This window comes from Serinus canaria, chromosome 3, assembly GCF_022539315.1.
Source record: "Serinus canaria isolate serCan28SL12 chromosome 3, serCan2020, whole genome shotgun sequence".
NCBI lineage: Eukaryota > Metazoa > Chordata > Aves > Passeriformes > Fringillidae > Serinus > Serinus canaria.
Window position 1 is genome coordinate 29,412,986 of NC_066316.1, and position 13,463 is coordinate 29,426,448.

Consider the following 13,463-nt stretch of genomic DNA (forward strand, 5'->3'; position numbering starts at 1 on the left):
CAGGATGGCACTGACTAACGTGTTCAGTTTGCCACTGAGTATCATACTCAGCATAGCAGGTAAAGCCATTTATTGTGGACCTTTATTTAAAACTAAAAAATTTCTCCAGGAACCCAGCAGGCAGTGTTTTTCAATACAAGACACTGAGGAACAGGAATGTTGAGTCCAATCAGCTCTTTCTGTATCAAGATATGATCTGTACCCCAGAATATCATACTGCCTCAAATTTATCTTAAAACAAGGCTGAACACTGAACTGTCACATGGCAGAAAGGCCCTGGGACTGGGGCAGTGCAAAGCCAGTACATGAAGACTGACATTGTCTGAATAGCTCATCCCTTTCATGATTCAACTGAAAGAGTTTAAAAGCACTGAGGAGGTACAGTGATGTGAGAAAAATAGTTTATCTCTTCTTGAAATTCTGCCTAAGCCACAAACATTGATAAACCTGCTGCTAGTACCTGTCTAATGTCACATTCACATTTAAAACTATTCTTGCATAGTCAGATTCCGCCTTCTGCTACTTCTGGTCTTATGACATTTTGCAAGCATGCCTACCATTTCCAGCCTCTTGAGAAGGTTACTGCCAACTCACTGAGCTACAGAAATAACAAACTCATCACATTATTCAGAAGATCACTGATATAATTATTTCACTGGACATCATGCAAAACTATGTGCACAAAGAAGTTCCGTAAGTATATGTTCAGCCTTCTTCCGAGCAAGATGTCTCAAAGAACTGAATCTCTCCAGAGCATTTCACAGAGCAAGACAGTGAAAAGTGCTTATCTTGGGCATGTTCTGCAAGAACATTTAAATAAATGGCACTGCAAAAACAGAGCAGCGAAAATATTATCAATTACTTAAGTAATGGAGGCAGGGAGAAGCCATAGTGGTGAGAGAGGTCAGAGAAATTTCCAGCTGCCAGGTGAAAGCAAGGAAACATAGGGATCTGGGATGACTCTTCCAGACCACACAAGTCTGACAACAAAACTCCAGCATGGAGGAAACTGAAGACATCAGGAAATTCATGAGAGATAGCAGATTTCCAGTGTGACAAAAGTAACTGTATGTTTGAAACACCATTAAGAAAGCTAAATTTGAAGCTGGTGGGTGTCTGAACTCACTGCAAACAGATGGTTCCATGCCCTGGTTGAACTATGGCCTATTGGAAGTACTGTGAGAGAAACTCATCTTGTGATTTTTTTTAAGCCTTTGAAGACAGCCTATGGAACAGAGCTTTGTTTTAGATCCATCAGATTCTATTAAACAGGGACAATTTAATCCTTTCTCTGCAGGAAAACTGAAAGATGCTACTAGTTGAGAGAGATATCTTTTTATGGAAGTAAAGATGAGATCAGGGAGGAAGGTTTGTGAATTTGTTAGATGTCAGCAAAAATTAAGTAGAAATTCAATTTTCATCTCTTTTCAGCCTACCATGCAGTAGTCTCTCTGCAAAAGAAAGCAAGAGACATCTATTTCTCACTCTTGATAGGTTTTGGCTTGCTGGACCATATGAAATATGAGCTCTGCCTGACCCCTTCTAACACAGTGTTAGTAAAACAAAAACATTTGAGTAGGGGAGGGAAAGAAAACCCAACCCATGCAGCTATTTTACTTTAAAGGACACGATGGTTTAGTGTAAACAAAGGGGGAATAAACTACAGGGATATATGCACAGTAAGAGTCAATTGGAAACAGCTGTTGGCAGATACTGCGGCAACCTGAAATCTGGGGCTGCAGCTCTGGGTTGCAGAAACTCCTTTTGTTTGTCCCCAGTTTTAAATCCCCTCTCACTGCATGTGTGTGCACACCCCCCTGCGTGTGTATAAGCTGTGCTGCAGGAGCAGCAAGTGCATGGCAGCAATGCAGTGCAGTGCAGGGATGATTTGGCTGGGAGCGTCTCTTCTTCAGGGTCTAACCTCAAGGAGGATGATGTGGGGTAATGAAAAAACCTGCAAAGGGGTTATAAAGCCCTTTCCACTATTGTCTGCAGCCATTCCTTCCAATTCCTGTCTTTAATATTAGAACCATTTAACAGTAAACTGCAAAAAAAGAGGCAAGAATGTAAAGGTGCTATTTTAGCTCCCAAAGATTTTTGCTTTTCTGGTTGCATTTAAAAGGGAAGTTTGGGGGAAAATACCGATCCTGGGCCAACCTGAACAATATTTCTGATATTCTGGTTAACACTATCTGTTACAAACATTAAATTATCTAAGCCAGTGGGATAGCCCTGGCAGGTGGTGTTTCCAATACCACAGCAGCAAAGTTAACAGAGCACAGTGCAAACTTGCAGGCTCCATGTTAGACCTGCTAACAATAAGAGCAGGATATTTCCTAGTGAAGAAGCGGACAGTCACAAAACACAGCTTTTCACCTCTGGTTTGAGTCCAGACTAGCAGTTCAAGTTGCACTAACTTCATGGCAGACCTGGAGTGAACACATGGCATGGATCTTGAAGCGCAAGGTTCATGCTTCAATGAGCTTGCTGCTGGAGGCAGCAAAAAGAAAGACAAAAAAGAAAGACAAAACACAGAAACTGTCTCCTCTCTCCTTCTGTATGGAGAGGATTCTTCTCAGGTAAGATTTCCCAGACTTGCACACCAGAGGAGGTGAATGTTGAAAAACATGCATTGCTGCTGTCCAGATTGCTTTTGTTTTGGAGACAGAAGATTTTTACAAATAAACATCTAGTGCAATACCAAGTCATGGACCACCTTGCTGGATCCTCCTCAGCCCAGCCAACTGAACACAAGATGTTACCACTTCCAGGAAATGTTCCACCTGCTTACAGAGTTTATCTGAACCTCAGACACAATTCAGTAGGTCCATCAAACAGCATGGAAATCCTGGTGCCCTTATGCCTCCCCACCCCTCTGCCCCAGCCTCAGCCAGCTGCCAACACCAGCAAAGACATGTGCTGGCAACTGCTGCAGAGAGAGAAATGTAAGCCTTTCCTCAGGGAAGGTCTGGATGGTGGGGGTCCTGCTGACATGCAGGTTAATGCCACATAAGCAGCACAATGAGAGCCTCCACAGATTTCACTAAGCAAGGGAAAGAACTCAACCCATTCCTGGTGGTCTGGCTGCAACCTTGCTTTAACTATCAGCTTGCTAGAGCAGACAAGCCTCACGTCCATATGAACCCATATTTTCTACTGCCCAATGAAACACTTTTGCCACTCAGTACTGCCCCAGTTTTGTCAGGTTTTGTCTCTAGCCTTGCTGTCCCTCCTCTGGTAGGAAAGGCAACTTTCTCAGTTTGATCAGCGTCTGCACAAATCTGATAGTGACAGACCTCAAACCCAGCACTCATATTGGTAGAAAGGCATGAAAAAATAGAGGGCCCTGATATCACTGCATTTGAATACCTTAGTCATTGTAGGAATACACAGAGGCAACTCTTGGCTTCAAAAACAAACATTTTTGAAGAATAAAAAAAAAACCAAAAAACAGACATTCATTGAATTATGAATGCCTGTGTTTGCCACTGTTCTAGCCACAAATCTAAAATGAACATCACACTCAGCTCTGCTGTGGTCCAGGGAGATGGTCAGAGCAATATTTAGAAAGAAACACACAGAACAGAGACAAATGACGGAAATAGAACATGGGGGACACATTACTTAGAGTGAAGTGCAAGCACTGCCAAAGAGCTGCTTTCATCTGTCAATAACTGATCACTTTCTGATGATGAGTCTTCTGATAGAAGCTGATGCCCACCTGCTTGACACACAAAATGTGTGTGTGCGGATATTTTTATTACGTGAGATAACATGTATCAGAAATGCCCTCTTATGACACCGTAAGAGGTTTATCTGAGGCTCTGCAGGTATTGAACAGCAGGTCTAGTTGGGAAAAGAAACACATCCATATGTTTAACTTCATTCCCTCTTGCCTCTGCACTGATCATGGCACATCCTGTGAGCTAAGGCTTAGCACACTTACTTGGAAAGGAGAATGACACAATTCTGGGCCCTCCGGCCATCAATCACAGAGAGCTCTTTCACCTTTCGTGTGGAGAGGTAGAGGTCTTCTGTTGAGCCCATCTCTTTCTGCACGTATTTCAAAAGGGAGGGAAAACAATCAGTATTATGTTTCTCACTCAAGACTGATACACTTAGCTCAGCGTAATGAACAAATCCATCCCAATCCAGAAAAATCCACCCACATGATAAGAAAAGGAGAGAAAGGCAGAAAGCATGGGGGTAGATCCTGTGTTACTGGACAAACAGAAATAATTTGTTAACATCTATAAGCTCATCTTTGATCCCAAATACTGGACCTGATTCTGACCTATTGGACTCACTCTACCAACAATTACATTATGTTAATGTGAAAAATGGGTTTGATACGAGAATCAGGCACATTATGATGTAGCTCACTGGTGTCACAGCATATCCTTCAGCAGATACCTCCTCCAGGGGTTACACAGCATTCTTGAAAGGCTGCAGCTTAAGCAAAACCCCCTCTGTTATGCCTTATGGCTGCCACTGCACCTGACCAATTCATATTATATAAGAGATGCAAACAGTAGGGCATGATGGCATTTATCTTACTAAATGGTAAAAATATACATTTAAACTATCTTCTCTTTTAAAAACTAATTAATACATTTAATCATACAGAAATCACCCTTTTGCAAAGTTGTCTGTATAACCCCATTGCCATATTCATCACCTGAAAAACACTTGGAAATCCAGTCCAGAACATTTGTCATAGCACACAGAGATAAAATATTTGCAAACTCAGTCTGACCATCAAGTTTTTATTTTCTCAGCTAACTGCTGCATGAACTATTTATAAAATGCCTTTTCATGACATATCCATATTGTCAGGCCTTGAGATTTTGAAATATTTTGAGATTTACCAGGATAATATAGTTTTGAATGCAACCATCAAATAAGCAACATGACTTCTTTTTTAGCATGCTGAGTCAGATCAAAAGGTCCATCTATGCCAGCATCCTGACCCTGGGAGTGCCCAACAGCAGATACTCAGGGAAACATGTCACATCATGGCAAGCACACAGAATGGGGGCTTCCCAGAATTCATTCTCAGGACTCAAGGTTCTGCAACTCAAGGCTTACTTACATCAGCATGACTAATCTCTAAAGAGATTTTGACACCCAAGCATTTGAGAGTTCAGTGTGAATCATAGGTTCATACTGCTAGTTGTCATTTCAGTTATTGTTACAGTCAGCTACCACAAATCTGTGTTGCTCCTGGATATACAAAGGACTCATGCAGCCACATCCAGAAGTGTTGCAGTGAGCCACCCCCAATAGAAAATGTCATTTTTAAACAGGTACAATGCACCAGCTGAAGACATGCACTTAGTAAATTCTTTTAGATGTGCCCAAAGCATCTATCTTGGCAGAAATACAATTAATTACAATGTTACTCAATACATCAAATAATGTTTCCAAAAAAGGCAAAATTGGCATTGTGTAAGTTTATTATTTCTGAGAGAATATCTAACAATACTAACAAGAGGAGTGCCCGCAGTATGATCTGTCATGTAGAGATTTCAAAGTTTTCTTAGGTTTTCTCAGTTTGTGGGGAGGAAGACAGAGGAATATGGGGATGGGCAGCTGTTGAAAGGAAGAAAGCTACTTGCTGGTCTGTGCTCTTAGTTTAAAAGCTTCACTGTTCCTCACTAGCTAATATTTGCAGACAAGGACACCTGGATAGTGACAAGCATCCATTCCAAGGGAAAAAAAGTTTCAGCCTCTGGCTATGTATGTGAGGTAGGGGTTTAGCCAGCTTTCTTTAAAGCCATCCAGCAGGAATTTATATAATAGTGTCCATGCCATTTCCAATTCCCCAACCCACAGGGTTCAACGCAGACGAATAACTTGAACTATTCAGACATTGCCCACTCCTTGGTCATAAGGGCTAGACTCAGCTAAAAATATATCCTCTTCAACTCATATTGAGAAGTATTTATAGCTACTTGGAGTCATGTGTAAGCAAAAGCAGATGAAGCCTCAGGTTTTACCAAAGCCAGATTCCAAGCTTAATTCAAGGAAAACAGATTGCATATGGACTATCCATATTTTCTCAGACACGGAAAAAGAGGAGCAAGGGGGCAGTGGCAACTAGCTTTTGTGAGAGACCCCAAGCCCTGAATGCAAGAAGAGTTGGAGCTGGTGTCAACCTGCCAAGATGACGATGTTTTATGCCACCATCCTTTACTGACTTCTTATCTGGGATAACACTATGTTATGTGCTTCAGAGTATTTCAGATTTGATATTTTATTTGCAAATTCAAAACTCAGATAAAATTTCAGTGCTGAAATGACTATCTATGCATGTGGAATGTGTTCATCACAATGGTGCCTTGCTTCAAATACAATTTGATTTTGGTTAGCTGAGGACTTGTACCATGGCAGCACCCTAGCTTCTGACAATTATCAATACCTCAGAGAACTACATCTACCATATTGACTTGTTTTGATATGCTGCCATGTTAGCCTTCCCAATGTGGCAAAAGTTGTGACTGGACTTCCCAAATACAGTTCCCTGAGCACTCATGGTGAGAACTAATTTCTTCTGAAACCATCAGAGATCATATGATCATAGTCAATCAATCCTTTCCTGATAGCATCGCTCTTACCAAAATTATTGCCAAGAATTTTGCTTGTGAGGTAGCCAGTTTAAAGACGTGTACATTACCCAATAGCTCTATCTAAACACCATTTTAATATTTTGCTGAATTTTCTGAGGGTTTCAGCTGTCCATTTGGAACTCTTCTGCCCCTCAGGTGGCACAAATCATTCTGCCAAAATGCCAAAAATTCTATGCAAAGAAATATTTCCTTTAGCAGAAAGTCTGTGGCTAGTAAGTGCATCTGAAGACTTCAGTACTGTCCAAAGCAGACAGAACAGAAATAGGAACAGTGGGAGAAAAGGCTCCCGACTCTTCTGTTCTCCTCTCAAGAGAGTATTACTTTGGTTAAGGAAGAGTTCACACTGACATTCTTCTTTGTCTCTTTCTTCCTCAGGATCATAAGAAAAGGGACTACAGACACCAGCAGTGAGATATAAGGAAGTGAAAGAACAAGAACTACCTCCTATCACAGAGATGATATGGCTAAAAGAATTATTTGTACCACTTCCCCTATTAAGAAAGCAGAGTGCACGGGCATATGAAAGAGTAGCATGTGACCCCACAATGGCATGGTCCAGGACTTCACTCACATGGCAAGAGGATCAGGAAGCAGACAATGATACTCACCTGCTTACAGGAGGAGGGGTTAGTTAGCAGGTCCTATGCAGGCAGCAGTCGCAAATAACAAAGAAGGAAACATGCCAAAAATTAGCACAGAGAAAGATACCAAGTTTAACAAGGCAGCTGAATTTAGACACACACCGTTTTCTAAGAGCATACAATGCTTAGCAAGTAATACTGGCCCAGATGGTTCAAAGGTATTTCAGCATTTCTTTGCATATTTTAATTCAGCAGATGTCACGGAACTAAGAGCCCTAGTCTTTTATCAAAATAATAAATTTGGTCTCCAAAGCATAAATCTTTTAGATCTTTAAATATTAACTAGGATAATGCTTAAATACCTTTACAAATCCAGTCCAGAGCCTTACTGAAAGAACTGCCAAGGTTATAACTTGAGGGTCAGTTCTCCTCTCCTGATGCACAGGCAATTTGTGGGTATTAACAAGCATAACAAGCAACAACTTGTTTCAATGGCACATTATAGCCTTTAACAACTCATAGCCAAGTATTATGAAAGCACTCAGTAACCTCCAAAGAGGCGGTGCAGCACTTCTGGAAGACAGGCTCCAACTATTTCATGACTTACTCATTACTCCAGGAAAACACCGGCTATACTGAATCAAAAGGTCAATATTACACAGTAAGATTAGAGCAGGGTCAAAAGACAAGTGTAAGAATACTTGGTCCAGCATTCTGTACACTGGAGAATTTGGCTTTCCCTCATAGCCACCAAAAAGGACACACTGGGCTTGAGAGAGGAGAAGAGACCCTCTGTCATTAACAAAATCAGAAAATAGAAAAACTGTTTAATGTAAATGAAACTGGAATAAACATAAAGGTCATGTTAATAACAGCAAAGAAAGAAATGTCTTTATCTCTACTCATTCAACATTTCAGATGCAAAAGAGCAGGGCTTTGCGTTGACATTTTTCTTTACAGACATTTGGATGAAGTTTAAAAGTCACAAACCCAGAGTAAACACATACTTGGTCAGAGCGGAACATTTCCGAAAGTAAAAGAGGAAAAAAGAGTAAATGTGAACTGAAAAAATCTCATAAATTTTTAATTCAAAAGCAATTTTGGTTGCCTGGTCCTGAAAAAAAAAAAGAAAATTGATGAGGACTTCTTGATTGGAATCCAGTTCATATTGAACCAAGCATGGATGAAACAGGAAGAAGTATCATGTAAAGTAGCAACAACAAAATATTAAGGGAGAAAAAAAAAAAACCCAACAAAATAATGCAAAAACCTCAACAAAAGCTGTAAGGGCAGCAAGATGTCTGACTGCACAAAAATACAAGAAGCTTACATAAGTGTTACTCTAGTGTCTGGAGCCACTGTCATTAATGTGTTTAATGAGGCTGGAAGAGTACTGCTCAGAGACCCACGGAGGCAGGGGTAAGGGTCAGGTTAGTTTGTGGCTGAAAAGCTCAGGCTGCCTTCCAGTATTGGTAACATAGTTATAAATATTATGATTCCAACTGAGACCAGGACAGCTTTGACTTTGGTTTTTGGGGACAAAGGGAAGCAAGGCTTCGTAAGGTCATTTCTACTGAGGAAGCTGCAAGTGAAAGCTTCAAGGAAGCTCTTGGGACAGGGTCCAAATCCAATTTCTTAACAGCACTGAAGTTTTGTGTGCCTTTCTTCCCTTCTGTGAACTAAGGTCTTGTTTCAGGGAATGTGATTTACAGAAAGAGAAAGGGACCCACTGACACAGCATCAGCTATTGGCAGAAGCAGAATGAGAAATGAAATCTCATCAAGCAACAGTTAACATCACATCTTCACAGCTTATCTATGTGGCTGTGAGCTCATAAATAAGAAGAGTTATTCATTATGTTTATTGGATTAGACAGAAAAGTAAAAGAGAGAAGGGAGAAGATGGAAAATCCAAAGACAAGGCATTGGATTGTTAATTTTAAGGTACCGAGTCAGTTAATGAAGTAGTTATCATCACTGTAAGGAATAATCATAAAGGTTGTTTATGGCAGTTGGGTCTATATCTTTTCCTAAAACTTCAGAGTAAAGATCCAGTTCTGCAGCATACAAAACATTGAAAATTCTCCAAAAGCAAAGGAAGCTGGGGGAGTTCAAGGAGTGAAAGTACAATCCATCTGCTGCTAAATCTAATTCAGTGGAGCTAAATTGAAAGTGACTTGCTTTCCAAGAAAAAGAGAAGGGAAAAAAGATATTCTAATAAATGGCCTCTTTTAAAGTATGCTGTTTGTTCTACAATCTGTAATTCAGACCATTTCTGTCACCTAGCCAGTTCAGGCAGCTGGCTGTTTAAAAAAAAATAGACAAAATGAAAGACAGCTAATACAGTCACCTTGCTCAGTACTCAGGGAACTACAGCCTTTTGTCTCTGGATGGGAGAGTGGGAGAAACAGGAAGTTTGATATGAAAATACAAGTGTAAAGCTCTGCAGCTTTTGGAAGTCAGTGGCCAATGACATTAACTAGAGCATCACCTGTTGGTAGGTGCTGTCTCTGAGAGCTACCCATGAGTATGAAGTATGCCCATATCTGAAGTTTAGACCCTGCCCCATGTATCCACCCCAACTTCTTTTGGTCTTCAGATTATTTGAACACTGGCAGAGCATCAAGTGATGCAGCCTGACTGAGGGTGGCCAAGGGCTCAGACCACTGTCATGTATTCACTTCTCCTCCAGAAATTCAAGACAGAAAAGTTATGGAAGAGTTCACTCCTACCTGGTGCCTCTGATATGCGGAGAACATCTTTTCAAAATCTTCTAGATCCAGCACCTTGAATGCCTTTAAATCATCAATCTCATTCCAGATCGTGCCATGGATCCTCTCCTAAAAGGAAAGGACATATTTTAACTAGATAGCAAAAGTATTTAGCTAAGACCATCCAATCCCATTTGGATAGACAATTTTCTCTTCTACTCACTGGTCACATTGCTATCTACTACTGCTGTCATTTTAGAAGACACACTTTGTTTCAAGAGTCAGTGGAGAAAAAATAGTGTTTCATTTGGGGTTTTTGGTTTGGGTTTTTTTTTGTTTTGTTTTGTTTTTTGTTTGGTTGGTTTTCTTGTTTGTTTTTAAAATACTATTTTGTAGTTTTCATCACACCAAGCCTCTAATGAAAAGGCACATTCCAAGACTAGCAGACCACATCTCAAGCATTATCTGTGATCCCACAGCATATTTCCTTTCAAGAGTGGCTACCTGTCTAACACAATGACTGTGGTCATGCTGAAATGGGTGTTACCATCAGGAGGAAAAAGCTTAGGAAAAGCACTGATGCATCACAAACCCCAGACACATCATCCCTTGTGCAAATTTTTCCAGGTTCTTTTGTAAAGCCTAAAGGGTGTGTGGCTTTCATTATGTCTGCATGTGAAAGTAGTTTAAATTATTACTTTTTTTACTTTTAAGCTTTTGAGTCTTTGAAGTCTAATTGTTTCCTATTACATGAACTCCCTTGTCTACATGAGGTCTTTGTCAAGCCAGAGAGACACAAACTATACCCAGATCCCTGAAACAGCATCATTCCCAGTAACTGGAAATGTTCCCAACCCTCATGATGATACATTATCCTGAATGCCAGGAATCCTTGCTGTTTGGCAGACAATTAACATGGAGGGAGACAGGCACAGACTTCTACTCTACTTGCTGTCTACCAAACCCAGAACAAGCAGGCTCCTGTAGTACACGAATTAACTAATTGTCAATCATCCTAAACTAAGGGAAGGTCTTGGGTGTCCTGCTGCCATTCTCAGGACAGCTATCCTTTCTGGCAGAGGGCACAAAGATCAAACTACCTTCTCCTTCCTCCTGACTCTTAATGTGCATGTTGTGTGGGACAAGCTTTGGGTGCTCTTCACACCACTGACACCACTATTCTTAGTTCATTTAGTTTACTACATGTATATTTACTGTACTTTATTAACTGCAAAAATAATGAAAATGCTGATTAAAATAAAAAAGAAATGGACAAAAAGACTTGTAAAAAAATACCTAAGCAAATCCCAGGAGAAAAAGAGCCAGCAGAACACTGATGCAGAGAAAGTCAGGGACCACAAGCAATAGCAATGAAACCCTCACACAGGTTCCAGCTCTGAAGTATCTGACTTGTACCTACACAGCAAAGTGTGTTAGCACTTCATTATCAGAACTAATTAGGAACAGGCTCTACTTCCCATTCAGAGCCATCAAAAGGAATGAGGGAAATGTGCTAAGCCACAAGGCTCAAGAAGCAAGGAAAAAAACCTGAGGAGGATAAAACGAGGGGGAAATAAAAGTGTGAAGTGTTCTGAAGGAAATTCCTGGCAGGGCAGACACTGTGGAGGAAAACCAACACCCTTTCTCCAGAGGCAGCCTGGGAGCGCCTGAGGGTAAGGAGGGGTGTCTGCAGTGCTATTCACAGTGAGGGCATGTTCCTAGATGGGAGCAGCACCCAGTCCTGAGCAGGTTCACCAATATCACTGCATCATCCCTTGCAATCAGCGTGGCTCTTCTTTCCATAGTGGGAAGAATATGTGACTGTAACACAGCAAACAAGTCTGAGAGGCTCATCTCAGCCAAAGCAATAGGAGATAAAATTAATTTTCTTTTTATCCTAGTCCTGAACTCCACTGCCAGTCTTAGCCAGAAGCATCCAGGCAGAGTGATCATTCTCATTTAAATTCCAGGCTGGCTTTGTAAACCATGAATTATAAATCCTGAGGGATGTATTTGAACAGCAGAGCAGTTCTCTGAGAGCCTCACTGCTTCAGACTGTCCAATCAACCACTGAAATGGTAGAATATTTCTTGACAGGAGTCCTCAGAGTCATCACTGGGATAGAGCCCTGAGGATGCCAAAAAGCTGTATGCTGTCTTTGGCAGAGGCTGGTTGTGACTCAAGACAGCTACTCATGAGTCTTGCCCATCTACCTGTCCAGCTGCAAAAATCTCACGGGAGTGAGGTTTCCTCACTAATGGCAAGAACAGTGAAAATGTCCTACAGAACAGTCTAGCCTGAATGAACTGCAAAGGTGCCAAAACAGGAAGTTCTGGGACTCAGAAAAGGACTGCAGAGAGTTGTTCTCCCCCTGTTTTCCCAGGAAAACAACCCAGTGAAAATAATTCCAGCTTCAATTCAGATTCATTTTAAGAGCCTGGTTGAATCTGGTTCTGCACAGGATGGTTTGTAGGCTACTTGTAGCAGAAAGACAAATTGCAAAGCAGCACCCATTGCAATGGTGTGCACAAACAGACCTTTGACCAAAGCAATCCAATTTTAGAACTAATGCAGTCAAAGCAAATCAAGGCAGGCAGAGGTATAAACAACTTAACACTTGCAATGGGCCTCTCCCTTCTATTTCTACTATAAGCTCTGTCCTTGAAAATTTTCATGCTGCTGCCAGATAACTTCCTGAACTGAACTCTTGATACAGTTATGGATTAACTGGCTGATAGCTCCTTGTCATCAGCCAGAGAAGACAGAGTATTTTAAGAGAAACAGACTTGCATAATGTGGCTGCTATGATAAATGATTCCCTCAGCACCATAAAAATATTTATGGTCCCTAAATAACAATTTAAAAATAAATTCTTTATTCCTTCTTCTCTTGTTTGTATTTCTCTGCCCCTAGAAAGAAAAAAAAAAGAAACTAAAAAAAGAAAAAAGCAGTCATTTTATCTCTAATGTTTTTCTCTCCATCTTCAGTTATTTTTTTATTCATTCATTTATTCATTCTACAAGTCTTCTAAGATCTGTGGTTCCTGTACTTTGGAAAATTTTGGCCCACTTAGAGAAGCAAACCCTGTGAACTGTACTTCCTCTAGTGGAATGGTGACACATACCAGGTCAGGAAACATCTCATTATGAGAAAAAGTATTGACAAGGCATTTGCTCCATCAAGCTGAGTTTTTGGTAAGCTGCATTTAACAATTCACTCGCTGTAGTAGTTGCATCATTCCAGCTTTATAGTGAATCCCAGTTTGCTGACATACCTAACAACATCAGAAAATAGCAGAGTTTCATGGCACTGCAAATCATACCAAGCTGTCCTCTGCTACACCTAAAGGATGTTTTTATTTACCCTGATAGATAAATAATGATATTCTGGAAGGCATCAAAGTCCATCGTGCCTCAGTAACTTCACAGTATAAATGAAAACCTACAGCACCTTTGTTTGACCTGCAGGTTCAGAGAAACCATGGAAATAATGAGTGCTCTGTGGATACTGGAGAAGGCAATCCTGCTTATTAGTAGGTTAATA

At 40.7% G+C, this 13,463-nt stretch overlaps 1 protein-coding gene across 3 annotated transcripts in view; it reads right to left on the reverse strand.

The window, feature by feature from the left end:
• DAAM2 (dishevelled associated activator of morphogenesis 2) overlaps positions 1 to 13,463 on the reverse strand; it is a 205,576-nt gene that overhangs the window by 31,062 nt on the left and 161,051 nt on the right. For 2 of the 3 annotated variants that reach the window (XM_030235963.2, XM_009091455.4), the window contains 3 exons: positions 9,942 to 10,049; positions 7,238 to 7,270; positions 3,947 to 4,053 (listed from right to left, as the gene is read on the reverse strand). In XM_030235963.2, coding sequence (XP_030091823.1) covers positions 3,947 to 4,053; positions 7,238 to 7,270; positions 9,942 to 10,049 — 248 coding nt within the window. The remainder of the gene's footprint in view (positions 1 to 3,946; positions 4,054 to 7,237; positions 7,271 to 9,941; positions 10,050 to 13,463) is intronic. The other variant, XM_018915542.3, reaches the window with a different exon arrangement.